This window comes from Corvus kubaryi, unplaced genomic scaffold (assembly GCF_017639235.1).
Source record: "Corvus kubaryi isolate FWS band 111438036 unplaced genomic scaffold, C.kubaryi_AGA036_p1.0 37300, whole genome shotgun sequence".
Classification (NCBI taxonomy): Eukaryota; Metazoa; Chordata; class Aves; order Passeriformes; family Corvidae; genus Corvus; species Corvus kubaryi.
Genome location: NW_024581093.1, coordinates 3,400,656 through 3,426,147, shown reverse-complemented (window position 1 = coordinate 3,426,147; position 25,492 = coordinate 3,400,656). Strand labels below are relative to the sequence as shown.

The 25,492-nt window shown below is 45.7% G+C and overlaps 1 protein-coding gene and 1 long non-coding RNA gene across 2 annotated transcripts in view; both read left to right on the top strand.

Annotated features, from left to right (window-relative positions):
* The first annotated feature begins 561 nt into the window (after positions 1-561).
* On the top strand, positions 562-14,709 carry LOC121664112. Its single transcript, XR_006015880.1, has 2 exons — positions 562-2,161; positions 11,507-14,709. It is a non-coding gene; the product is annotated as an uncharacterized LOC121664112 (long non-coding RNA).
* Positions 14,710-22,219: 7,510 nt separating this feature from the next.
* LOC121664110 (c-Maf inducing protein) overlaps positions 22,220-25,492 on the top strand; it is a 131,120-nt gene continuing 127,847 nt past the window's right edge. The window contains exon 1 of the mRNA XM_042027133.1: positions 22,220-22,658. Coding sequence (XP_041883067.1) covers positions 22,362-22,658 — 297 coding nt within the window. The 5' untranslated portion in view covers positions 22,220-22,361. The remainder of the gene's footprint in view (positions 22,659-25,492) is intronic.

Below are 25,492 nucleotides of genomic sequence, written 5' to 3'. Positions count from 1 at the left end.
TTTTTTTAATTTTTAAAAGAAAGATTTTCTCTCAAGGTCTTAAGAAAAGTGAAAAAAAAAAGAGCAGTAGATTTTATAAATATCATCTCCCATGAGTTATCTGTTTTATTATTAAACATTCCAACATGCCAGAAGTTTAATCAAAGGGGAAAACCCAAAGGAAATAAATGGAGGAGGAAAGGCAATGAGGAAATGAGGGGAGGCGGGATCAGTCCCTCCCTGGCTCTGCCCGGGCAGTAAATGCTTGTGGCCGCCGGGCTGTGGGTGTTGTCAATGGCCACTCCAGGAAAAATGGGAGTGGGAAGGAGCTTCTGCTCACCTGGAAAGGATCTCATGGTTGTTTCAAGGTGTCTGTTCTCCCCAGCAGTCACCCTCACTCGTCCCCGTCACAAATACTGCTCTTCCATGCGACCTTTCAAAGCGGAGGAAAATATGTGAAGCATAACTGCTCCCAAGGGCAGGTACAAACAGCTCCTTCCAGGGCTGCCTGATATTCCGACCCTTGGCTGCGTCACGGCGTGCAGACATAACCCCTGAAAGTTCAGAGACCTGGACATTTTTAAGATGCCAAGCAGCTGCAACTCCAGTTGAGCAATATTTTACCTCTGTGCTGCGCTGGTCCCTGCACTGGGGTAGTGGCCCTTGCCGCTGCTGGGGCTGCCTCTGCTGGGTTTGATCTTCAGGAAAATACCCAGAGCTCTGTCTACCTTTTCTTAAACAAAAGGACATTGAGGCAAAGCTAAATGTGAGGTAGGAGTCAAAGAAAAGCTGAGGTTTGGTGTAGCTTGGACAAGGGAAGTGAAAGGGGAAGGCAGCAGCACGGCTTCCAAGCAGAGTGCAGAGACCAGGTGCTGTAAACATGTGTTCTGAAAGAGATGATGGGTACTAGGACAGAAAAATGCATATTTATTCCGTAAATCCCTTTTCTTACTTAGTTCCGCAGCCATACCATGGTCCTGAACTGCCAGTCAGGTTGGTGCAGGGAGCCTGAGGCCTCCAGTGTAAACACAGACTGATGATAGAGAACCTTGTGTTGATTTACCCTTGTTGATGGTGTTCCCATGGTTATGGCTGCGTAGATGGGCTCTGCCATATCTCCCCTGTCTTACTGAGTCTTGGAAACAAAGACAGGAGGGTGAACTTGGATTTATCTTTATTCCACAGCTTGGAATCCTAACAGAAAGGGAAAAGGGCTGCTGCCTAGTTTCCTTTACCTTTTATGCACAGAGGAGATACAACTTTTGAAGTTCCCATTTCTGCCTCTTTTTAACCCCTCAATTTTTTTCCTTAAGTCTCGCAGGAGAAATCCAGAACTGGTTCCTCAAACAGGATTTTCAGCTGAAGCTCTTGATGCCTGGGAGCAAGGCCTCTCTGTGCCTCCTTAACTGCAAGGTACTTGCCAAGAAGGCAAAGTACTGAGTTTACGCAACCGGACTTGTGACTCTTGTGATTTCTGTGTACAGGGAGTCACAGTTGTTCACCAGCTTCTACCTCAGCCTGAGAGAGGAGTGTCTCATCAGCTTTCTCCTGGCAGGAATGTGCTAGGAGAGGCATGCAGTTGGCAAAGGATCCCTGCAGGCTGGAGCTGCTGTGGAGGCATCTGGGTGTGTGAGCAGCCCCAGCTTTGCAGAACCAGGCTCTTCCCAGGGCTGATGGCATCTGTGTCCTTTGCACAGCCCAAGTCTTGGAGCCATCTTTCAACAGGCTGAGTTTTCCAGGTGAAGAAGAGGCTTCTGGCCTCCAGAATCTCAAATCAAGCAGCAAGACCTGCTGTTCGCTAAGCTCCGTGTTACTGAGTTGTCCCTTTGCACAACGATCACTGGAATCAGTAAAATTAATGGAAGAATTAATTGCTGTTCAGAATACAATACAACCCATAACTTTTCATCTGGAAGCAGCTGTAAAGGCAGAAAATGAATGTAGAGTCCATTGGTGCATTGGATCTTGGTGCAAGTCATTTTAGCTGAATGTTTTTTTCACTCCACAGATTCCTCTGCTCCAGGTGAAGCCAATGGCAGCAGGATCAGAGCTGTTACTTTTGCTTTTTCCCCAGCGTGTTTGGGCGCGCACAGGCCAAGCTCTGTCACGTGTGGCCTCTAAGGAGTCACAAACCCCAACACTGTGGGCTGGGCTGAAGGAGTTGGCTAATGGAGAATTTACGGTAAGAGCAAAATGTATTTTTAACCACCAGGATATGCTTATCATCAGGAAAGGGCAAGCAGCACTCCTATCCCTCCAGGGAAGGGGAAGTGTTGAGCGTGACTTTATTTTTTTCCAACTCCTTTTCAAACTCTGAAAGGGTTTTTTTCTTGCTGAGACATGTCGTTGGATTAAATCAGGGAGTTACACAGACATCAATCCTGGATCACAGGTGAAAAATATTAAATGCCAGGCATGCAGTGTTTTTCCATTGCATGTGGGGTACGTTCAGGAAAGACCTTTGGAAAGAGTGCTTTGAAACTAGTCTGTTTTGCTTTTTAAAATACATCAAGACCCCATCCAGAAGCTTTTAATTTTTTAAGACAGCTTTGATGTTTTCTGTGTTGAAGAGGAAAGCAGATTCCCCTCCTTGTACCCCACCCTGTGCCTCTGGAACAAGCAGCACATCAGGTGCCTGCGACTTTGGGCTGCTTTGCTCAGAAGGGGGCTGGACACGTTCCCTTGTTTGTCACGGTGCCTGCTCGGACTCTGCCACCCAGGAGAGCACCCAGGGACGCCTGCCCTCGGCTCCCGAAGCGAGTCCAGGGTTCACCCTACCAGCAGCAGCAGCGCCCTGACATTTTCCATTTTCCACAGCCGGCGCTGCTCTCCCTTTCCATAATCCTGCCCCGGGACCAGGAAAGCCTTTGAAGGAGACACCGCGATTTGCTTGCAGGACACAGCAACGATGCCTTTCAGGCCACCTAGGCAGGAGGGGCTTGGCTGATCCTGTAAATACCTGCTTGCCTGTTTTAGTCAGTGGTTGGAGTCACAAAGGAAAGAAACCCTTTGAAATGCTAAAAGCTGCCTGACCAAAGAGACGGGCTGAGGGTGTTCCCACCCTGCCTCGTTCCATTCCCACGTGCGCTGCCCACCCCCTCCAAACCAGTCTCGCCTGTCCTCCCGCTGTGTCCTCATCAGCTGCCAGGCTTCCCTCTCCCCCCTTCTCCCGGCTCCCCTCTGCCCGTGCTCGGGGAAGGTGTTTGAGTCCTTAGAGCTCAGATTTAAAAGCCCACGCACAGAAACGACCGCGCAGCGCTGGAGTCTCGCAGAGCGAGAGCGGCTCAGCACGGCCCCGGGGCTGCCATCGGTGCCTCCTTCCACTTCACCTCGGTTTTTCCCTTCAGCGCTGGATGCGACTGGATGCTGGATATGACCTGGCAGGGATGGGGAGGGGAGGCTGTGCTGTGCTCTCCTCGCCGCGAAGGGGCTGGGTGGGTTTGCCCCGCATTTCTTCCCCTTGCTGTGGCTGTGTGTAAGGGTGAGTCACGGCAGCCTGGGCAGAGAGAGACGCTCCCCCAGACTGCACCCTCGGAGCCTTGGGAAGGGCCTATCTCTTCCCATCAGCTGCCCGTGGAGCTCAGGGCAATGCTCTCCTCTCTGGAAGGCTTGGGCTTCAGATGGGGGTGATTCTTTTCTTCTTGCTATCTGTGCTTCTGCAGGTTTCGCTGTTTTGCAATTAAATCTCCTTTCATGTTGGTTTTAATTGCCTTCTCAGTTCCCCGTACTACAGAGTAATGCTGAAGAATCCATTTTTAGCCTTTCAATTCATCTCCTCGTTTCAGCTGCGTCTGTGCTTTTCTCCTTGCTGTTGTAGTGTGAAATATTCAGGGAGAAATGTGAAATTCCCTCATCTGAAAGTTATGTACCACATCTTACAGCTTGCCATGAGGCACGGGAATATTCCTGGCTCTACCTGCTTTGAAGAGCAAACAAAGGAAAGCTGCAAGCACCACAGTGTCTGGTCTTGGCAGATGCTTTGGAGACCAGCCCATTTTCATGGAAATTAGGTTGTTGCTATTAGGGTTTTTGTTGTTGTTGGTTTTTTTTTTTTTTTTTTTTTTTTTTTTTTGTCAGGACCTGAGCGATTCCTCAATCACTTTTCCATTTTCATGAAGCAGTTTGTGAATCACATACATGTAAAACGAAGGAGTTAGCAAATGCTGCTTCCCTTTGATGTATGGTAATCCAGCCTTCTTGTTTTTAACTGTTCCCTGGAATTTTCCATCTTAGTGTGAATATTTCAATGAAAGGTAACAAAGAAACCCCCTCACTACCTTGTACTTGTTTAAAGACCAGCAGGAAGGTTGTGAAAGCTGAAATGAAAACAAAACTGGTTTGCAGTTGAATGGTTGTGTAACCCCCACGTTAAGAAATCAGAGAGGAAAGGGCCGAGGAAGAACATTCAGAGGCAAACCCTTCAGGTGTGAGGCAGTGGTGAAGGTTAAACTGTCCCTGCTCAGAGAGGTGTGCTGGACTCACTCCTTGGTATAGGTGTAACATTATGCCATTGTAGCATTCTCCCGTGTTGGAAAAGTGGCTCTAAACACAAACATGTTCCATTTGTCTCCATTTGGAGATGTAGCATCAGCATCAGGACCAAGTGCACCACAACTCACTTCAATGTTTACACCTTTTCCTAATATTTCCTTCATGCCGAATGGCATTTTATATCCTTGAGATGTTAGTCTGGTGGTTGGCATAACCCAAAATCTAGCAATTTACCTGCTATCAACTGCTCCATCTTTCTGGGCTTCTTTTTTTTTCCCCTTAATCCAACCTGTTCCGTGGAGCTGATGTAATTGAAATGGCACCACCCTCGGACCCTGCTCTGAGATGACAGATGCTCGATGACACATGCTCACTGGATTTACTTTTCTTTGTATAAACACATTGTTATAAAGGCCCTAAAGGTTAACTTTTTCTTGCCTAAATAAATGCTGGGAATAACTTAAGGGTAGCATAGCTGTTGCCTACTTTATCCTTGAGTTTGAAAATGAAGTTATAATATTATTCCAAATTTTTTCATAGCTGTAGAAGTGAATTTGAACAAGAAGTCTTCTCTGTTTCCACTTTTTCAGTCTCATTGGTAGTGTGGTGAGAGAACATCTTCCTACAGGATTTGCCTGGTACATACAGTTCTCTGGATGTACTTCGGATTTGTGGTTAAATGGAGAGATGTCCTCTCTTTCTTTATGACTGCATTTAACCATTGGGAAAAGACAGTTACTGAGTTGGAGAACACTAGAATGACGTTGTTTACTAGAGGAAACAGCCATCATAACAGCCACAGGCATCTCTATCCCTTTGTTGGTTTCAGAGAAATTGGGAAGGAAGGAATATTCCACAAAATTTCTTGGGCTGAATCAACACCCTGTTTCCAACATGCGATGGCAGCGTCGCTCTTGGGGCTGAGCCTGGTTTATGAGCAGCATTAAGATCTCAAAGTGAGGCTCCAATCCAACAAATATTTAGAGCTCTCCTTAGGCTTTTATTTGCAAAGTCTTTGCTCTGATATTATGAAGCACCTGTGAATGCAGCAGACTGCTAGACAGGGAAGTGTTGCTTGGACCTAGAATGGCGCGTGGTTGAAAGCAGAACAGATTGGGAAATCTGAAAATTCAGAGGACCAAGGGAGTGTGTTCTCAGCAGAGCTTCTCACAGAATCTTCCACCACTCCCCCACGGTACCACTTTATTAAAGAGACCTGAAAAAAAATCCCTAGTTCTTGCCAGCCTGGGTGACTCCTATCAGAGCTATGACAGGTTTATTCCATTTGCAAGTCAGAACAAGTTTCTCCTCTCTCTTCAAGGTACATAATTATCAAGATCATCCTTACTGCTACACCATTACCATTGCCTGTAATCTTTGGGTATTTGCACTTTCCTGGCACAGTCCTGATTGGCAAAACAAAGCTTGCATGTGTGATAAGTTTAGTGTAAAAGACTCTTCTCATTAGTGCTGGGTGCCATGAATCAGAATGATTAAATGATTTGTCCAAAACACAAACCAGATTTAGTGTTTCTGCACTGCAGTCCTACTAAATCATGAATGTTATCAAATTCACAAATATTACTTTAAAACACTAAATCCTAATCTCATAAATGTGATCTGTTTCTATTTATACAGGAGGCCTCAGACCTTAACCATTTACTTATTCCTTTTAAAAAAAGAGTTCCTAGTAACTTGAAATTATTGTAGTTTAAATTTTCTTCATGCTGAAAAAGTGTTGTTTGGTATCAGAAAAGCATCTAAAACTTTGTCTGTTTCCCTCAATAAATTGTCCCTGCTTTGGTCAACTGGGGTAACATACCTGCTGTGTGTCAGGGAGTGAGCTGTAGGTGGGAATGCTGGAGAGCTATTGTGAGAAACTCAGCAGAGGTGAAGACAAGGGGTCCAGCAAGAGGATGGAGAATTGGTCCCTGGTGGCCTCGGTTCTGGTCCTTGCCATTTGCACATCTGTGTGACTGGCAGGTGAGAGAGAGGCAGATCTACAAATATGCCAGAAAGTTGTTCAGGATGATACTCTGAACTCTTGGCTTCAAAGTCAGGTCATACCTTGGAGGAGCTGCTCTTGTCAGGGCAGCACAGAACTGCCTGGCCCTTGGTGCTGACCCTTGATGACCAAGAGGCTCTCACCCCTCCTGAACAGGGGCAGTTCGAGTTTCTGCAGTAGCTCCAGAGGTTATTTGGGGAGTGGAGCCATCTCGATGGTGTGTAGACATGGAGGAGGGGGAAAAGGCTGCTCAAGGAGGTGGCTGATACCATCACAGTTGGAAGGACTTTGCTTAGAGCTTCTGCTGTCAGCTGACTGTGAGATAAGTGTAATTTTTTGCACCACTCCTGCTCTGAAATTTCCCCGTAGCTGCAGGCACAGACGGGTATCTCCTTTGCCACAGGGCCCAGTACGATGCAAAGAAATCTCACCTTTAATGCCTCAGTGCACAGCAGTGCTGCTGGAAGGAGGAAGTATGAACGAGGCGAAACAGCTCCAGCACCTTTAGGCCGCCCTGCTCACTCTCTTTGCTTTTCTGGTCATCTTAATCCTCTCCTGCTCGGCAGAAACTATATTCTCCAGGGAAATAAACCTCCTGTGAATGCCCCTGAGCTTCTGATGGCAAGAGGAATGAGTTCCTTCTCTTTCTAAAAAAGCCTCTTCAGTAGATTCATGTTTCAATTTGCCTTCATGAGGCTACTTGGTGACAAGTGGCACCATAACCTTCTCTGAGGCTCCCACCCAAAGTTTTATGCAAATTGTATATAAACTTACTCTCAGCATGAGTGATAACCATGAGATAGGTCATGCTTGAATGCCATTTTGTTCATGGTTGTCCTGAGGCTCACCAGTGCCCAGTGTCCCAGCAGGGGTCCCCTAAGGCATGCCCCCAACCTGGAGCATCCCCAAGGGGTAGGGAATTTTGGAACAAAGGTGACTCATGAAACTTCCGGGTTCCAGCTTACACTCCCAAAGTCCTCCTGCTGCAGCATCCAGCCCTCCTATGTGGCAGTGGAGTTGTTCTGCCATATCGACATCACTGTGATTCTGTCCAGAAAGGAGCTGCCTGCACCCACAGGGAGACAAATCCACAGTAGCCACTCAGTGGGAAAAACTCTGTATGTGGCTGCTGTTGCAGGCAGAAATGGCCTCGCTACCAAAATGGAATGGTGAGCTGCCTGGGTGGGCAGTGCAGGAGAATCCCACATGCCCCTTCCCTCTGGTGCTGGCAGCTGGTGCTGGCCAAGCCCAGCCTGCACCCAGAGCTAACACAGTCAGGGCCACAGCTTCCCAGGGGTGCCAAGATGTTGAAAACACACATGGCCTTGGTCATGTACTATGGACCGAGCACATCCTGCTCCCCAGTGCTTGCACATGGTGCCAAATCCCACTTCCTCTGATGCTCTTTCAGTATTAGCAAGTCAGGTCATGTGTCTGATAGGTCAGGGACAGGGAAGTCTGATCAGGGCTTTTAGCTCTGCATACATCTGGTGGGGCCTGCTCCCTTTCTGCGGCTCCTCCTGGACCCTATTCTAGTCTTTTCTTCCTTTATTTCTTTTTTTTTTTCCCTTAAAAGGGAGTTGTACCTACAAACCACCATCAGTAAGCACCCCCTGGGACTGCCTCTGTCTTTGCTCCTCCTAAGATCACCACTGTTTGTGTTGTCATGCTGGAGAAGGAGACTGAAGTGTCACCCAGACCGATGACTTTTGGGCATGAAGAGTGGTTGGTTGTGATTTCTAAGCTGAGCCCTAAATAACAGAAACTGCATCTATGCTTCATTTCATCCTGGTGGCTTACACTGAGAGATCTGTGCAGGCTACTCTTGTCTTGCTTTTTCATCCCACCTTTGGCGTAGCTTTCACATCACTGCATGTAATTATGCCAGCAAAGAGAAGCTGGAGGGCTTGAAGAGCTGAGGGAGGCTGGCTTTTCTGGTTCCTGTTACAGGGGCAGTAACTTCTGCAGGGAGTGAGGGAACAGGCAACTCTCCAGTCACTGCTCAAAGCCAGGGCGGCAGGCTGCAGGCAGAAGAAAGAAGCAGCTGTGTCAGCTCCCCAGGTATTTGGGGACCTCTGCTCTGGTACCACCAAAAAAATCACAGGCATTTCTCATGCACTACCCTGAGAACAACTGGACTCTTTACACCACCGTTTGCTGGAATGGGTTTACATGTCATGCACTCAAACCTTTGTTTGCTTTGTCCCAACTTCCATGTGCAGGCAATCCCTAAGTAACCACGTTGCCCAAAATTACTTGCCCACTTGAATTTGGATAAGTACATGCTTCCCAGCTGGCTCATTGTTCTGCTGCTAAATATTGCTCAGATGTCCTAGCCATGCCAAGCCTGGTTTTTATCTGTGGATTCTGCAAGGCAAGCTGTGGAATGCAAATTATTCCGGTATATTTGCAGGTCTGTGCTGAGGTGGAGATCCCTGGAGCTTGATCCTTCTGTTTCCCAGTGAGTCATTATTGTTACGTTGGTTGTATTGCCCCACCACTTTGAGATATGAAATGCTGGGGTTTTGCAGGTCACTCATCTTTTGTAAAAGAACACAGGGTCACAAAATCTCTATGTGTCTAGCAGGAAACCAGCATTCCAATGGTGACCACACTGCTACTTGTATGCAAACCTTTCTTCCAAAATCTCATCCAATATCTATCTCTAGGCAAAGGCGGTGTCCCCTCAAGGCTTCACAGTGCTCAAGTGCTTAAGGAAGGAACTCTGACTGCAGACAGTGGCTGTTAACATAGCGAAGTGTAAGGACAGGCAGGCACCTTTCTGCAGGCCCTTTTATCTCAGGCAAGCAGTTTAAACCTTTGCTTTCACTTAAAAACCTCAACAACCAAGAAAAGGTGGGGGAATCTTTTGATAATTATATGTTCATTTGATAGAGTGCACATAAATGACTGCTTGAAAATTTTATTAACTCCTGAAGTTACATTCCAGTTGCTCTGGTTAGGTGTCCTTTCTGCTCTTCTGCTGAACAAAGGAGGCAACTCTATCAGCTGCCTCTGTGAGAGAGTTCGTGGCTTTCTTACACGGAACAAGGCAAGAATAGGTTAAAAAATCTTCCCCCACATGGTACTGCTTCCCAAACAGCCAGCTATCTCTCTGCAGTCAGGCTGGGTGGATTAGCTGCTGTGCCAGGAAAGAATGATGATCCTCCTGCACCCACTCGCCTGTGGGGAGGGCTGACCCAGAAGGGAGCCGTGAGAGGGTAAGGAGTGCTCAGTGAGAGAAGGCACTTCTGCGTGGGAGCAAATTAGAGCATATTTGATCACTGGATGGATCTAGGGCATCCCCACAAAGCTCAGCCCTGCATGAGAAGTCTTATGGATTAAATGAATGTCTGGATCCAGGGATCTGAAGGCTTACAGCTGCCTCTTGCTTGCTCTGAGTTTACCCTGAGCTGATGCACGCTGCTGCAGGGAGATCTAGGCCTGTTTTGTCACAGCCTTGGGTTTTTGCAGGGAAACCCCCAAATTTCCTCGGTTTGCCCCTGGTTCATGCAACCTGCCCTATCCATAGCTGCTGCAGTGGGGAATGATGTGGACACTTGTCCCTGGTAAGGCACAGAAGGACACGTGTGGTGCCACAGCGGCGCTGACCTGGCCGGACAAAGGACGTAGGTTTTGTGTTTGTCACTGATGATCCTAGGCATAGAGTGAGGGGTTTTCCGACTGTTCTGGAGATCTAAATCAGGCAGTTTAGGTGATTTCAGCAGAATGCAGGCCAGGATTTGACTTTAAGTACCTTTCCTTGTATTCACAACTAGTTTTTAAAAAATGCTGGCAATAAACAGCAGAAAGTTCCTCACCTTAGCAAATGCAAGAATACAGACTCTTCTATTTTCTCTATTTTCGTGCTTTATTTGACAGTGGTTTTTGACTGACTTCCAGCAAAGCAATAGTCAACCTGACTAGTATTTGTCACCTCCTATGAGCTAAATATAATTTGGATTTTATTTACCTCATAGTATTTAACAAGATGTGTAACTCACTCTCTGATGTGAGTTTTTCCTGGAAAAAAGAACTCCCCACATTGCTGTCCTTACGCAAAATAAATAAAGTCTTTCTGTCTTCTTGCCACATTTAGATCTATATATATCCCTGGTACACAGAGGAGACATCAGCTTGGGAATTGGCACACTGAGGGAAAATAAATGAATTTACAGTAAAGCCTGGTTATTGTTTTTAAAGACCTATTGAAAGGAGAAGACTGTTCTTAATTTTCTCTCATAATCTCATTTCAAGATGTTTAGCTCATAAAGTTCTGTCAGAACATGGGGCCTGCACTTTTATCTTCACTCTCCAGTTGAAAGCCTGGAGGACACTCTGGTTTTTCACTCCTGGCTGTGGTCACGAGGAGAAGCCATAGCCAATACGGGACAGGATCCTGTGGGCCACCACCGGACCAATTCCTTGTCCAGAAGTGAAAAGAGCTGTTGATCCTGCCTTGTTTGCTTTGCACACCACACCCCTGCTTATTGCCTACAATCTAAATTACAGAAGCGGCCAAACTTGCTTCCTGTTCCAAACAATAGCCCTGGCTGACACATCCCCTCGTAATGCATGGGGCAAAGTGCAGGAATGGCCGTGTGGGTTTGATGGGCTGGGGCTGTGGGCGCTGGTGGCCCCCGCAGAAGGGTCACCACCTGCACCCCAGACAGGATGGAGAAAAACGTAGGGGGCTGGGGAAAAGCGTAGGGGCTGCTGTAGTGTGCTGTGGGAAGAAATTACTTTATGGAGGATGTTAGTCAGGGGAAAGATGTCTGGAAATATGGGGAAAACTTCCTGAAAAGAACAAGTGTAAACAAGATCATTAAAGGCTTATGAATTTAGTAGGAATTCCTATAGGGAAGTTAGTTTGTAAGTGTCCAAATGTCTCAAGGTCTGAGTCATGCTTTTCTCTGTAAGAAAGATGATATTATTTTGTTGCAGAAAATATTTCCATGAGGTAGTTTTCATTTGAAGGATTATATGTGGGAATACAAGTTCTAATTTCCACTGTTGTTTTACCTCTTCTAGGAAATGTGTGCAACAATCAGAGCGGATGTTACTTGTGTTTAACAGCACTATAGGGAAGAGTTGTGCTGCGTGGGAGTCCCTCTGCAAACAAAGGATATATAGAAAACATCCCAGGTATTTCTTGGGAACTGTACTGGATTGCAGCCAAAATATCATGGGGGACATACGTAACAAACCCAGCACTTCCATGTACAAACACTGTTGTGTTCACAGTGTCTGCCTGACAAAGGCCACTACAAGCTGGCATGGGCACATTGCTGTCCTCAGAATACCTGGCTACCAATGCTGAAAACTTCTGATTCTGGTATACCATGATGGTATCTGTGGTCTTGGGATGTGTAACAGCTTCCAAAACAGGAATTACCTTCCTCTTGTTTGAAACAGAGAATGTCACAGTGTGTGGACAGGGCCACTGCTGCTTCCCTGTGTTTCCCCTGGTGAGGTGCTGCTGGTTCAGTTGTTTATGCTGCAGCTGAACTGGCAGAATAGTGAATAGTGCAAAGAAGGGGTGGTGAGTCAGGCCCATGATTAAGTGCAGAAAAACAAGCTGTGTGTGCAAAGTGATCTGGGCACCGGAGCTGGAAAATCCATCTGACCCCTTGTGTTGTTGGTTTGAGGAGACTTGTGTTATGAAAGTGTTCCTGGGCCTTTATTCAGACTTATTTTTCAGGGGATGCTGGCATGTTGGGAAACTTTGCATTTACTTCTATTTTAATGTTCTTTTGTTCTGCATTCTGACTCAGAGTAATACCTTTCCCTGTGAGCCGGAATTACAGCTGGAACCAGGGTACAGGTTCCAAATTAATCTGGTATCCTAGAAATCAACTTCACTGATAGCAGTTAGAAGTCATTTGCCCTATCACTACCCAGTTTCTCAGGGAACCCTGGGCATACCCTGTGGAGGTTCTCTCTCCCTGTTTTTATCCTTGCTTTGGGATCAGATGGCATCTGGCTCCATTACTTTCTGAGCCTTTGGATAATTTACTCTTTCCATTTCTCTTCCAGCATGATCTATATGATCCTCCCCTGAGGCATTTTAATGTCTGGAATGAACTCCCCCATCTCCTCCAGAGAAGACTGAGGCAGATGATTAACTGTAGCCAAATCTACCCCCTTTTCTCTCTAAACTATCCCTTACTGTCTCCTCCTTCCTTCCCTTGGTTTTAACAAACAACCTCATGAAACATCTGACTTCTTGTTTTTTCTAGGGAAAAATTTTAAACAAAACCACATTCAGACACACAGACATACACACACAAGGCAGACAATGAATGCTCAGAGACAACCAGCAGCATGCTCACAGAGGCAGGCTTATATACAGATACAATGACGTAAATCAACACCCAGAAGCATTTATTAAATTACCCAGATATATACACACAGGGACAGGCAGATGGGTTAAGGCTGAGTTTTTATTGGTGGATAAATGAAAACATCACTTTAATGCCCACAGGAGAGTATTTTGGAAAAGCAGTGGCAGCAGCAGCAACAGCAGATATTAGAGGTGATAATATCTCTTTATTCACTCTTGCGGACTAATTGGCTTGTCCTAGGAAAGGTCAACTACTGCTGCATAGCAAGTGCAAACCCATACACATTAATAATCAAAAATCAGTGTGAAAGCACCATAGCAGTTCTTTCCAAAATCATCCTGTTCCCAGGCAAGGAATGGTTCCTGGAATGTGCATCCCTAAACTCCCACTTTTGATTGCTCTGGAATGCCCTGTCTTTCTTTTCTCTTGCTCAAAGATATGGAGCATACTGAATTCCCTGTGTAGAGTCACAGGAAATTCCCAGAAACCAGCTACACAGCTCTTAATGTATTAAATACACTTTTCCTTGAATGCCCATCGTCCTCAGAGCATGGAGCATTAGCTCCCACACCCAGTTAAGGAGGCGTTTCAGCCATAAATGTAAGTTAACTGAAACAACTGCATGAATTAAAGTGGCCAAATGTCTGTCTTTTTAGGCCCACATGTAGGATTTCTCATTAAAAACTACTGCTAAGCGAACTGAAATTTCCTTAGATGACCTTGAACCATGGGACTCACCTGTAATACGGTTATAGTGAGGTATAAATTACGTACTATGGGGCCTCTAAACATGATAACTCAGCCCCATCATCCCTACTTACACCTTCCTACCCACTGCCCCAGTCCTGCTAATTTCACCCAGCATTTTCTTCAGTTGTTGTTTCACTGTTTAAATTTGGATCATGTTTAGGACTGTAATGATCTTTGCTCTTGACTGCGAGACAAACAAGAGGCCAAACCCCAGCTGCCTGCACTCACAAACAAGGTCTGGAACACACAGAATGCCTTTATTCTCCTGCTGCTGATAATGATAGCCCAGCCCTGCTCCACACTGCCCACATTGCATCCACTCCCTTTGCTCCCATCACCTGTGTGGCTGTGGTAAACAGATGTAAATTGATATCTGCCTTGGTGCAATTTGCTGGTGGAGTTAACCAATCCACAAGATGTTTTGCAGCAACAGCTGTACCACCCCTAATGCTCTCAAGGTCTTACTACAGGCTCAAGAGCTGATGCTGGATAGCTGGTGTTTTCCTGCAATGTCTCATCCTGCATTTTTATCTTAAAGCTTTCTATAGCATTAGCGAAGAGCTTAATCCAAGTGTACTCTTTTCAGCTTATCTTTCTCATGTTCTGAAAAAATAGCCTTATATACTGGAAGAAATTTTTATGTCATAGAAAACACCTCCATTTTGCAGTGTTGTAGTTGCTCAGAAACTCTAATTTTGATGGTCACCTGCAGCCTTGACCACTACCAAAGTTACAGCCATGATTTTTGTTGTTGTTGTTTGGTGTGTAGAGTTTTTTGTGTGTTTGTTTTGTTTGGGATTTTTTTTGGTTATGATGTGTGATGCATTTCTTCCAGGTATATGGTACAGTCTGTCCATTACTGGCCATCTGTTCTTTCAGGAGAATTCTCTGAATTTGTCATCTTCTTGCTCTGTTGCATTTCACCTAGGGACTGTCCTAAGCAAATGACTGATATTTGTCTATTTTCTGTTGCCTTTTGGATGGTAAGGCCTTCAAGGATATTATACTTTCAAGAAATAATCTATGCTCTGCTGATGGGCAGGTAAAAATGACAAGGTATGTAATCACCAAAGTGTTCCTTTAGCTGGATCTGTGAATCTATAACCATGAAAGATAACACATTAAATGAATGCACCTCTCTGTCCTTTGTATTTGTTTGCTTAGACTTCTTAGGCCAGGGTCTGTGTTAGATGTATTTACAATGTTCTTAGCACAACAAAGCCTCCAGCACTGGATGATGTGCATTATCATCAGATGGGAGTTTATACTTTACTTTATAGCCCAGCTCATACTAAGATAAGGAAAGGACTGTGGACAAGTGGGAGAGTTTCACCTGCCTTTTGTGTAGCATTGTTTTGAAGCAATTGTAACACAGGATTTTCATAATAAAAACAGTAATTTAAGATGTGTTACCTTCTCTTTCTATGACACCTCTTCACCAGAGAACCTGTGATACTAATCCTGCTAATACTTGATGTTTTTTCCTATTCTGCTTTTTTTTCCCCACCTTGGTCTTAAAAAAAAAAAAAAAATCCAAGACTTTCAGCATTTCATCCACTTTTAATTTCACTTCCCCATTGTGTTGGTTCAGTGAGAGAAGATACACTTCCCTAATCTGGGGACTACTTTTTTCTTTCTTAGCTGTTCTTCCTCTCTTTTGGGGAAACTTCACCTTATTGTGACAAGCTCAGAGCTCTGCATCATACCCCACATTTCCCTTTGACTTTTTATGCTTGGTTGTGTTACAGTGATGTTTTATATGTGTCAAGAGCTAAATAGAGCATTTCAAACTGATGAGCACTTGCAGCTTGGAATGACTGGTAGGATGTAATCTACTGATGGAATAGGAAATATTAGCTAGAGGTGGGAACAATAATGCAGACTGTGTAATGGAAATGGTGACTTTCACTGCATCCTGCCAAATGATAATTTTTTACATACATCCTGATGGCAGTAAGCATGAAAGTAAATGGAGATAGCAGCCTGATGAGAGCTCACCTTTTTCCAGGGTTTTTCTGTGTCTGGACATGTGGAAGAAGGCCACAGAGAAAAAGTTTAGGACTGCTGTAAGTTGGAAGGGTGAAGGTAAGGGATACCTTAGCCTCACTATCTGGTTGGGAGCAGCAAAACAAAAAAAGAAATTTCAGGCTCTTTCCTCTCTCTGTCTTCTGCTTATCTCTTTCCTACTGACTAATGGGTTTATTTTAGTTGCCTCTTTATTTCTTTGTCCAATTCAGATTCAGACCTGATATTGTAAGAGTTGGGACTTCCTCTTTCCACTTAAATAAACTCCTTCACCACAGAACTCTGTTAATTCTGCTCAATTTCCGATACATTTAACTTACTTTGTATACTGTTTCATCCTACTAAATCAGATCTGGGAAAAGTCAGGCTGGAGTGCAGCTCAGATCAGCAGATGGCAGGCTCCTTCTAGCAATTGGCACCACCAGCTTCATCCTACATCCCCCTACATCAGAGCATCTGATGATGACAGGCAGAAAAAAAAGTATTTCTGCATCATGCACTCAAGATTGTGCATTATGTCAGAGCGGAATCAAAGATATATTTGTCCCCAGGGTCTGCACAGCTCGCAGTCAGCCTTGTGCTGTAATGTGCATCAGCTGGGAAAGCAAGAACCCAGTGACTGAGTAATTTGGAGAAGAGTAGAAATATGAATGCCAGAGATGTCAGAGAATTGCAAGTTCACAGCAGAGTCTGATTTCCCACTTACTACTCCTCTGTGAGGCGTCTTTCAGAATCACTGCTAGTCTCAGGAGTGGGTAATGAGAAATTTAGGGAAAAGAAAGAGCTCCTTGCAAATCCAATCTTTATTTTATTCACCTCTGATCAATGGTGCCCTAATCAAGTCTTTCTTTCCTCAGGGGCAGCTATTTCTTGCAGGGTGGGTTTCTTTAATCTTTATCTACTTAGGTTTAAACGTCCAGCACACCTTTTGGGAAGCAATTCAGTTGCCCAAAGTTTTATGACTTACTGAATCCTCTTAACACCATCACGCTGATTAATTTAAACACACTTCAAATGCAGGACTTTTAGCATTACTGATACAGCATCTCTTTGATGTTTTAGGTGTTTGCTTGAATATGTTGTATTCCCCAGTTTCACTAAAAAGTGGCTTAAAAGTATTTTTTAACAATACAGCATTGTTATGAAAATGAGCTGACTAGTGAGTCTGATAGCAGGAATTTGCTCTGAGTCAACAGTGGCAATTTGCAAGCATTGACTAATGAATTCCATAATCCAGGCAGCACCTCTGTGAATAAGGGAAGAAAGCTCCATTATCTCTAATATGCATCGAGGATTCAAACATGGGAGGAACAGCTGCTGTGTAAGAGTCTAAACGGATATTGAATACAATTTGGGAATTCCTGGTCCTTGCTACTCTGCTTGGAAAAACCGTATCTCACATCTCTGAAAAGACAGCTCCCAGGGATGTGTTAAGCAGACAAGAGAAGTGTTTTTGGTTTTTTTGTGACAAAAAGCATGACTGTGGTAGGCCCTTAGAGCCTCTGACAGAAAATTTGAGTGAGAGACAGTAAAAGGAAATATATCTTTTCTTCCCTCTTTGATTGACTGGGGAAAGAGTTTGTCAAGTCATGTGTTAATGTTGTAAAATGAACCAGGAGTAATTAATAGTGTAGTAAGTGGTTATTACTCCTTTCTCTTGTTTTCTCTTTTAAAGCATACTACAAATCCTGCAAAGCCCCTGTGGAGACAGTGGTCAGCACATCCCCCATTGAGGCATTTAATTCTGGCCCTTGCTACTCTGTTAGTTCCCTCATAGCTTGTCAGGTATCCACCACATGGGTTTACACTCAGATAAAGTGACTTTAGTCAATGTTTTTTTCCTGCACAAGTTTTGGCATCTCAAGTGTTTTCCCATGGGTGTTCCAAGCCCCTCACTGCTATGAAACTTGTACTAGTGGCACTGAGCACTTGACACAAATTGCTGCTTTCTTTTCCTCTAGAATACCACGTTTCTTTTGTTTCAAGTCATGGTTGTAGGTGGGTGTTACTAAGCTTAAGAAGGTGTGTCAGGAGACTGCTTCTGTTTTGGCACCCAGAAATGACCTCTGCAGAACACCTGATGGAACTGCGTGTAGATCTACAAGAGACAAATGCTGGAAATGTGTAAAAAGTGGCAGATTTTTCTTAAGATTGGAATCTCAGGTATTTGCAAATGTTTGTGTTCATGAGCTTTCCTGGTTTTACAGACACACAACTGAGCAGATGAATATTCTGAATAATATATGTCACAACTGAATTGGTTTTGGAAAATGGGAAAAAAAATCTGTTGCTGACCTAGAAGTCTTACCTGCTTTAAACTGGTAGATTTACCTACAGTGGGTGTATCCATGGTGGGTATATCCCAGGTTTCCAGGCTACAGAGTCTTTCAGGAAGCGATGCTTCTGTTGACAAAGCCTATTATGAAATGGCAGCAAATAATAAAAAGAGGGCAAGATACAAAGAAGTGCAAAGGAAAGGGCAGAGTCCAGGAGCAGGGTACAAAACTGGCAGGTAGGTCTGAATTGCCCCTCTGCCAGTGTCCTCCCTTCTGGAGAAAACACCTTTATCTCTGCTCACTTCCCTGCCAGCCCCCACTCTTGTTTTGGTCCAACTGCACTGATACTTCTGCACAGTAGAACAAATCTCTCTCTATCTCCTTCCCTCTTCAAATTTGACCTATACCTAGAGGCCCTGACTTAAAGGAGCTTCTACTTGGTAGTAGTATCACCAGTAATAAATAAACTGTTCAATTTCCATTTCCAGAGGTTGTGTTTCTCTTGTAGCACAGAAATGAAGTATTTCATAGAAAAATTCACAAATTCTTGAATTATTCAAAACTGATATCATGCCCAGAAGCACCTTGTGGGTAGCTAGAGGTACATTTTCACTGATGTGCTTTTTATTATGAATTATTTCCTCTGTGTTTATTATTTAAATGAATTATTGTCTCATATTCACGATAAATTTCTGATTGGATTTGTTCATTTGGGGGGAAAAAAGAAAACATGCAGCAATTCCCCAAACACCGCCTTGAAATACTGCCAAGCATGTATACCTGAGATGTCTGCTGTGCTGCATGGAGCCAGAAGAGGAAGTCTGGAAGAACAAAAAAGCTAGGACTGCAGCTGATCCAACTTCTGTTTGCTATAATTGATAGGAGATATGAGGAAGGGTGTTAATTTTAACGTGTTCAGCCCTGGGTCACATACCGGCTATTTATTGCAGGTTGGATGGCTAATGTGCATTTCGGCGAGCTGGGCAGCCAGCAGCCTGTTTCAATTTCACTTGTCTAGACAGGGTTTTGGGTTGCCCCATTCTGGCAGGCAATGTGAGATTTCATACCTTGATCTTATCGTGCTGTGCTGAGCTTACTTCAGAGAGAACACCTGCAGCCTGAGAGTGGGGATTCAGGGAGAGCTGCAAATGCATAGCACGTCTGAGGATTTGGACCTCTGTCCTTGACAGGTGTTGCTAGGAATGGCTTTTGCAGGGTCTCAGTGGATTTCAACACTTTGGAATGGTGGATTTCCAGGCTTGGATCCTTTCAGGTAACTCATGGGTCGACTGCTATAGACCAGCTTTAATTTTTTGCTGCCTTCCGTGGCACACAAGTGGAAAACATCTGCTCTAATTTGCCAGGAAATTCACTTAAGGACACCAGACTCTTACATAACGTCCTCCCGTTGTTGAGCAGCTCTCAGAGAGGACCACTGTGGTAGATTTAAAGCACTGGTTTGTGCAGGTGGCTTATTTGCACAGATTTGCACTGGAATAGTCCCAGTGGTTGTATTTCTGAGTGAAGTACTGGGTGCAGGTGAGTGTATGCAAATAGTCCTACTATTGACACGATTATCATTTGTACCAGAACAGTGCCTCGGGTCAAACAAGAACAGGTCTCACTTGTACCAGGCACCCTATGAACTCCTGGAAACAGATAGTTCCTGCAGCAAAAACTTGCATCTAAACAAAGCTGTTCTTTTCTACTTTGGTTTGCAAGTATTTTTTATTATTATTTTTATTGCAGTTCCACGCATATTTATAGGTATGAGTAGATCTGGGTTTATTTCAGGGTAAATGCCTGTGTCACTCACCCCTCACAGTATATGGTGTACAAAACTCTGTGGGAACCGCCTGTAATGTTTACTGCACAATGACCAGTCACTTTAACTTCAGGAGGTAAGTGATTACGAGGACTATGAGATACTGACAATCTGAACGTCTATAAAAGAGATTTTTGTATTCCTGTTGGTTGTATTATTCCTGTCATTAAATGAGTGGCTTTCTTCTAATCTTTGCCAAGTTGCATACTTCTGCATCATTTTATCAACTGGTACTTGGGAGTACTCCCAGACTTCCTTGCTTTTTACAAATAATTTTGATGCTGACATGCAACAAAACTGTCCCTCAAATTTGCTAGTAATTGATAGGTTAAAAAAACCTTCCTTTCTGAAAGTATTTAGACAGCAATTCTCCTGTCAAATGCAAGCCTATTTCAACACAACAGCTCTGTAACAACACACGTGATGGACATGCTCACTGCAATTGTGGTCCAGCCGGTCATGTATTGTCTTTGACAGCAGCCACTACAAAAGGTTTTATGGCAAAGGCTCCCAAGCCCTTCCAGTAGCAGCTTGCCTCTCCAACAGATAATCTGTGTGTGACTCGTGATGTGAATAGATCAGATGAAAGAGCTTTCTCTGGAGCGGGCTGGTGACGCTGCCCGCAACTGCTGGCACCTCTCTTGGCATGATGACTTATCCAAGAACTATTGCACGGGGAGATGCCACCAGAAACCCTGTCAGAGCACACGCTCTGCAATAATCGGCTCATCACAGAGCAGACCCTCTCCTAACCTCCCTCAATCAGAGGGAAGCTCAAACTTTTAGTATTTCAAGTATAAGGTTTATACTTTCTCTGAATATGTTGCAAGCACGAACTAAAACTGCCCTGTAAATTCCTTCTAACTTCTGGACCTTGGTAGTACTCATTGTGAGGAGTCCCACTGTTCAATGGCATGTGCATGTATTATATAAAATGTATTTTCTTTAATTGGTCCTAACCTGGTTGTGCAAATGAGGAAATTGGAAACGTGATCTGAGTTCTACCACGGAGAAAAAAGCAAGTATTGATGGTACCATTTCTCTGGGCGTGGCATCCATATTGCACACAGCATCCCCCAGCTGTTAAGCGGTTTAGAGGGCTTAGGAGGGAGTTGGTTTTTTCATTGCTTTCTCTTTTTGACGAAAGATTCTGGTGCTTCACGGACGATCAGAGGACATTCCACCCCCTGCTCAGCACAGTGCGAGGTGCTGCTCTTCCTGGGCTTCCAAGGGCTGGCGCATTGTGGAGTGCAGCCGTTCCCAGTTTCCCCATAAAGCCAGAGGAAAGGGGATATATATCACTGCTGAAGGGCTAGCAGCCTGGCACGGGCTTCCTTGGCCATTCTCTGTAGTGGTTGTACAAACAGCTTAACGCTGGAGTGAGGATGCTCAAAACTCAACCTGCGATGATTTGTCACCTACAAGGAGAGGTGGTCACACCCCCTGCGTCCTGCCCGGGCTCCTGCCAGCGCGGGGGCTGCGAGAAGCGGACACTGACCGCAGTGAGTCTCCCCCTTCCCTTGGGTTCCACCTGTGGGTTCCCCTCACTGCGGAGGGGCATGGGGGTGCCCGCACACCTCCAGCCCTGCCCAGCCTCATGCCTCGATGAGCTGCGCTAGGCGAGGTTTAGGTTGGACGTTAGGAGGGATTTCTTCACAAAAAGGCTGATGAGACATCGGAACGGGCTGCCCAGGGAGGTGCTGGAATCACCGTCCCTGGAGGTGTTTAAGGAAAAGCCAGGACATGGCACACGGTGCCGCGGTCTGCTTGACGAGGTGGCGTTCGGTCGCACGTCGGACCCGATGATCGCAGAGGTCTTTTCCAGCCCGAAACGATCCCGGGATTCTGCGAGGGGCGCGGCGCTTCCCGCGCACCTCCCGCGGCCGCCGCTGCCCGGAGCGGCTCCGCGGCCATTGACGTCAGGCAGGGCGGCACGTGACGGCGGCGGGGCCAATCGCGGCGCGCGGAGCCGCTCCGGCAGAGGGGCTGTGTCGGCAGCGCCCGCTGCTCTCGCCTCCTCCTCCTGTCGCCGCGGCGGCGGCGCGCGTGGGGACCCGCACACATAGACACGCACACGCAGAGGCAGGCACATACACACACACACACACTCGCACACGCACCCGCACCCACGGGCGCGCACCCGCACCCACATACATGCACGCGCGCCGCCGCACGCTCCCGCGCACACGCCCCGGGGGGAAGGAAGGAGCCGCGGCCGGACGCCCCGCAGCCCCCGCCGCTGCCGTCAGGAGCCCCCCGCGCCACCACCACCGCCGGCTTTTGTCCGCCGCCCCCGCGGGAGCCGACCCTCCGCTCGGCCGGCGCCCGCCCGGCAGCATGGACGCGGCGCTGTGACCCGCCGAGGGCGGATTGGGAAGTTTGAATAAGGATTTTATCGCTTCCCTTTCCCCCTTCTCCCTTCGGTGCGGCTCAGTCCCTACCCCCATCTTCCCCGACAGGTTTTGTTGTTGGTTTTTTTTTTCCTCTTCAGCGTGCGATTTTTTTTCTTTTTTTAATCTGCCGCGTGGGGTTGGATTTTTTTTTTTTTTTGTTATAGTTTTTATTTTGAATTTTATTTTCTTTGGTTGTACCCGTCTCTACCGGTCGTAGAGACCGGTCCCCGCGGGCGGCCGAGCGCCACCCCCGACCCGGCCCGCGGGGCTGCCATGGATCGCACCGGCGGCTCCGGCGGGGGCAGCGACCGCAGGCAGCCCGAGGAGAGCAAGCCGCTGCTGGGCGAGATGTCCGCTCCCGAGGGGAATAAAATGGGTGCCGCGCCGTGCCGGAGAGCCCTGCTCCACTGCAACGGCATGAGGTACAAGCTGCTGCAGGAGGGGGACATCCAGGTGTGTGTCATCCGGCACCCCCGGACGTTTCTCAGCAAGATCCTCACCTCCAAGTTCCTGCGGCGGTGGGAGCCGCACCACTTGACCCTGGCGGACAACAGCGTCGCCTCGGCCACGGTAAGAGCCCGCCCGGGTCCAGCGGCCCCGCCGCGGGGGCGGACACGGAGCGGCCGCGGGTATCCGCGGTGCGCGGGGCCGGGGGATGCCCGCGCCCTCCTGTCCCCGAGCGGCCGGACCTGGCGGGGACCTCCGGGGCCGCCGGTGGGCGAGGGGGGGATCGGCTCGACTGGGTCCCGGAATGCCAGTGAAAATCCTGAAAGGATTTTTTCCTCCCTTGTTTGTAGTCCTATGGATGTTTATTTTTGCAGTTTCCGTGTTGTTTTTTCTTATTTTCCGAACAAGGCTGCTATTATTGTTGCTATTATTGTTGTTGATTTTTTTTTTTTCCCTTTAAAAAAAAAAATTCCTTCCTTCTCAACATGACCCCGACATAGAATCACCACACTGAGCCCTTCCTATCCGAAACCAAAGTCGGCAGATACCTGCTGGCACCTTGGCCAAGTTGGAGGTGAGGGAGGTGGAGGATGCTTTTAATTTGAGAGCGAAGGCTCGGGTTGTGCGTGGACTTCGCTGTGGTTCAGGCCTGCTCTGGGGGCTCTGGTTTGGCGGTCACATAACCTGCCCAGATACAGGCAATGTGATTGGAAAATATGGAGATTCCTTCAGGGTTTTCTTCCTGCTGGAAAATGATGCAAGAGAAAAATGCGAGGTGGTGATATCAGCGTTACAGAAGATGTACAATAGACGGATGCAGGCTTGAAAAATATGATTTATGTTTTCATATTCAACTTAAAATTTCATGGCCAATATTATTGAATATTTGTGGAGTATATAGAGTGATTACACGGAGATTTTATCTTATAAGCGATTAACAAAACATATTTTATGCTGATCTTTAATCTTTAATCTTTGGATCCTGTCTTTTTTTGATTTATATGTAAATGTCTCATTTTTCTCAATGGCTTCATTCGGGCCTTCCTATAGGACACTGATACGAGAGAGTGGATTGGCTTTTGTGTAGATTTCTGTTAATGGTGTATTTCAATGGATTTCATCCAGCCTATGCTGTGCTCGGAGGTTGAATTTTTTCACACTTTGGTACACAGACACAGTGTGTGTAAATGTCTCTCCTGCATCATGCTCTGCTCTGAAGTATTCAGAGCAGGTTTTCAGTGGGAGCTACTTTAACCTTCAGGTAGGCCAGCTGCCTGTTCTCACAGAGCTTTTTTGTGCCACAATGACATCTCCACTTACCGTTTCCACTGGGCTCTCGAGGATGTTTCCAAGGGAATATTTTCTTTCTTTGATAGAACTACTGTCTAAAAGGAGAAGGAAGATTTGGTCAAGCACTGCTGGAGAAAACCCCTGAAAGACACGAGCACGAGGAGTTTTTGCAGTTCTTAATTTTGTTGAAATACCATCATTGTAGAGGGGGAGTTGAATATTAGTGGAGCTGAGGCATTTTCCTGGCAGTATCCATAGCTGATTATTTCTAAGCCGAGGAGGAGGATACGGGTAGAGAGAGGCATGATCACGCTTCAGATGTTGTTCTCTGCAATGTGGCAATACCAGGCGTGAAGTTGTATTTGTACAGGACAGGTCAAACTCTGCTCGCTGGCAAAGCTGTCATCAGAGAAACCACCTCTGAAAAGATTTCTGAAGTCCTATGGGGTTGTGCTTTAATTAATGTTGAGGTGTTCTCATTCCTAATTATTTTATGTATATAAATAGCAAGAAGATACTAAAGCATTGTGCGTAGCATTGCAGGCTCCATTTTGTTGAGCAGTGCTCTTCATGCTTGGTCTTGTGCCTTATCATTTTTTCCCGGTGCTAAGTCACCCCACAAATACCGTTGTTCACAGAAATATCTGTGCTTTATTGTTTCAAGTAGTGTCTTTGGTTTCCAAGGGGTAATTAGAGCACATGGATAAGATCTGCATTCACTTGTTGCCTGACTGTATGGGTAGGTTTAGCAGGTATCTTTCAGACATTGGTTCTATGATAGCCACATTTTAGTCTTTTTTGGTTTGTGCAGGAAAGATGTGATTTTAGCAAAATCCATGGTAGTTTAACCCCCACCCCCTAGAGAAATGGGGTCCAGGCACAATGCCAAAACCTCCTCAAACTGGAGGTAGATATTTGAATGTAACTAATTTGGTTTTCAAGAGCTATAGAAAAATATCCATTCTGTCCTTTGAAAGTGAGCATTGGGAGCACTCAACAGCTTTGATAACAAGGTCATTTTTACACATGGGGCTTTCCACAGGCAGGATGCTTTATGAGCAGCCAGTAATTAATCTTCACATCATCCCTTTGCAAATCCAGTGGCATGACGAGTTTTACTGCATTCTATATAACATGAATAAAATTGAACGGGAAAATAACATCACTTTGTTTTGCATTTTAAAGCAAAAGTTGTAATGACAGCTAAATCCAGATCTGGCAAATTATGTCCCTGAGTGCAGTGGATAAGTTATTTGTTGATTCTAAGCACTTTATATCCTTTTTATTGTTGCTTGAGACATATATTTGAATTAAATTCTCCCCACAAGCTCTTACTTGTCAGTCCCTGGGCTGCAATATAGAAGTTACCATTAGTTTGTGTATGGATTATTCATCTGTAGTTTATTCCATGAATAGACATGGTATGTGCCCACATATATAAGTCTGAATAATGAGACCCTACCTACATTTTTTTGAGAGATAACTGATTTTATTGTTTATTTGGGCTGCTGCAGTTTTTGTGCTGACAAGATAGTTTTTGGTAGCAGAAGTGCTATGCAAGAATGCAGTGGAACAACTGCTAAGCCATCTTATTTTAGCAAAATTTAGGGACCAAAAAAAATAATGTTCTCTATGAAATGCATTATGACAAGTGACTGTTTCAATTA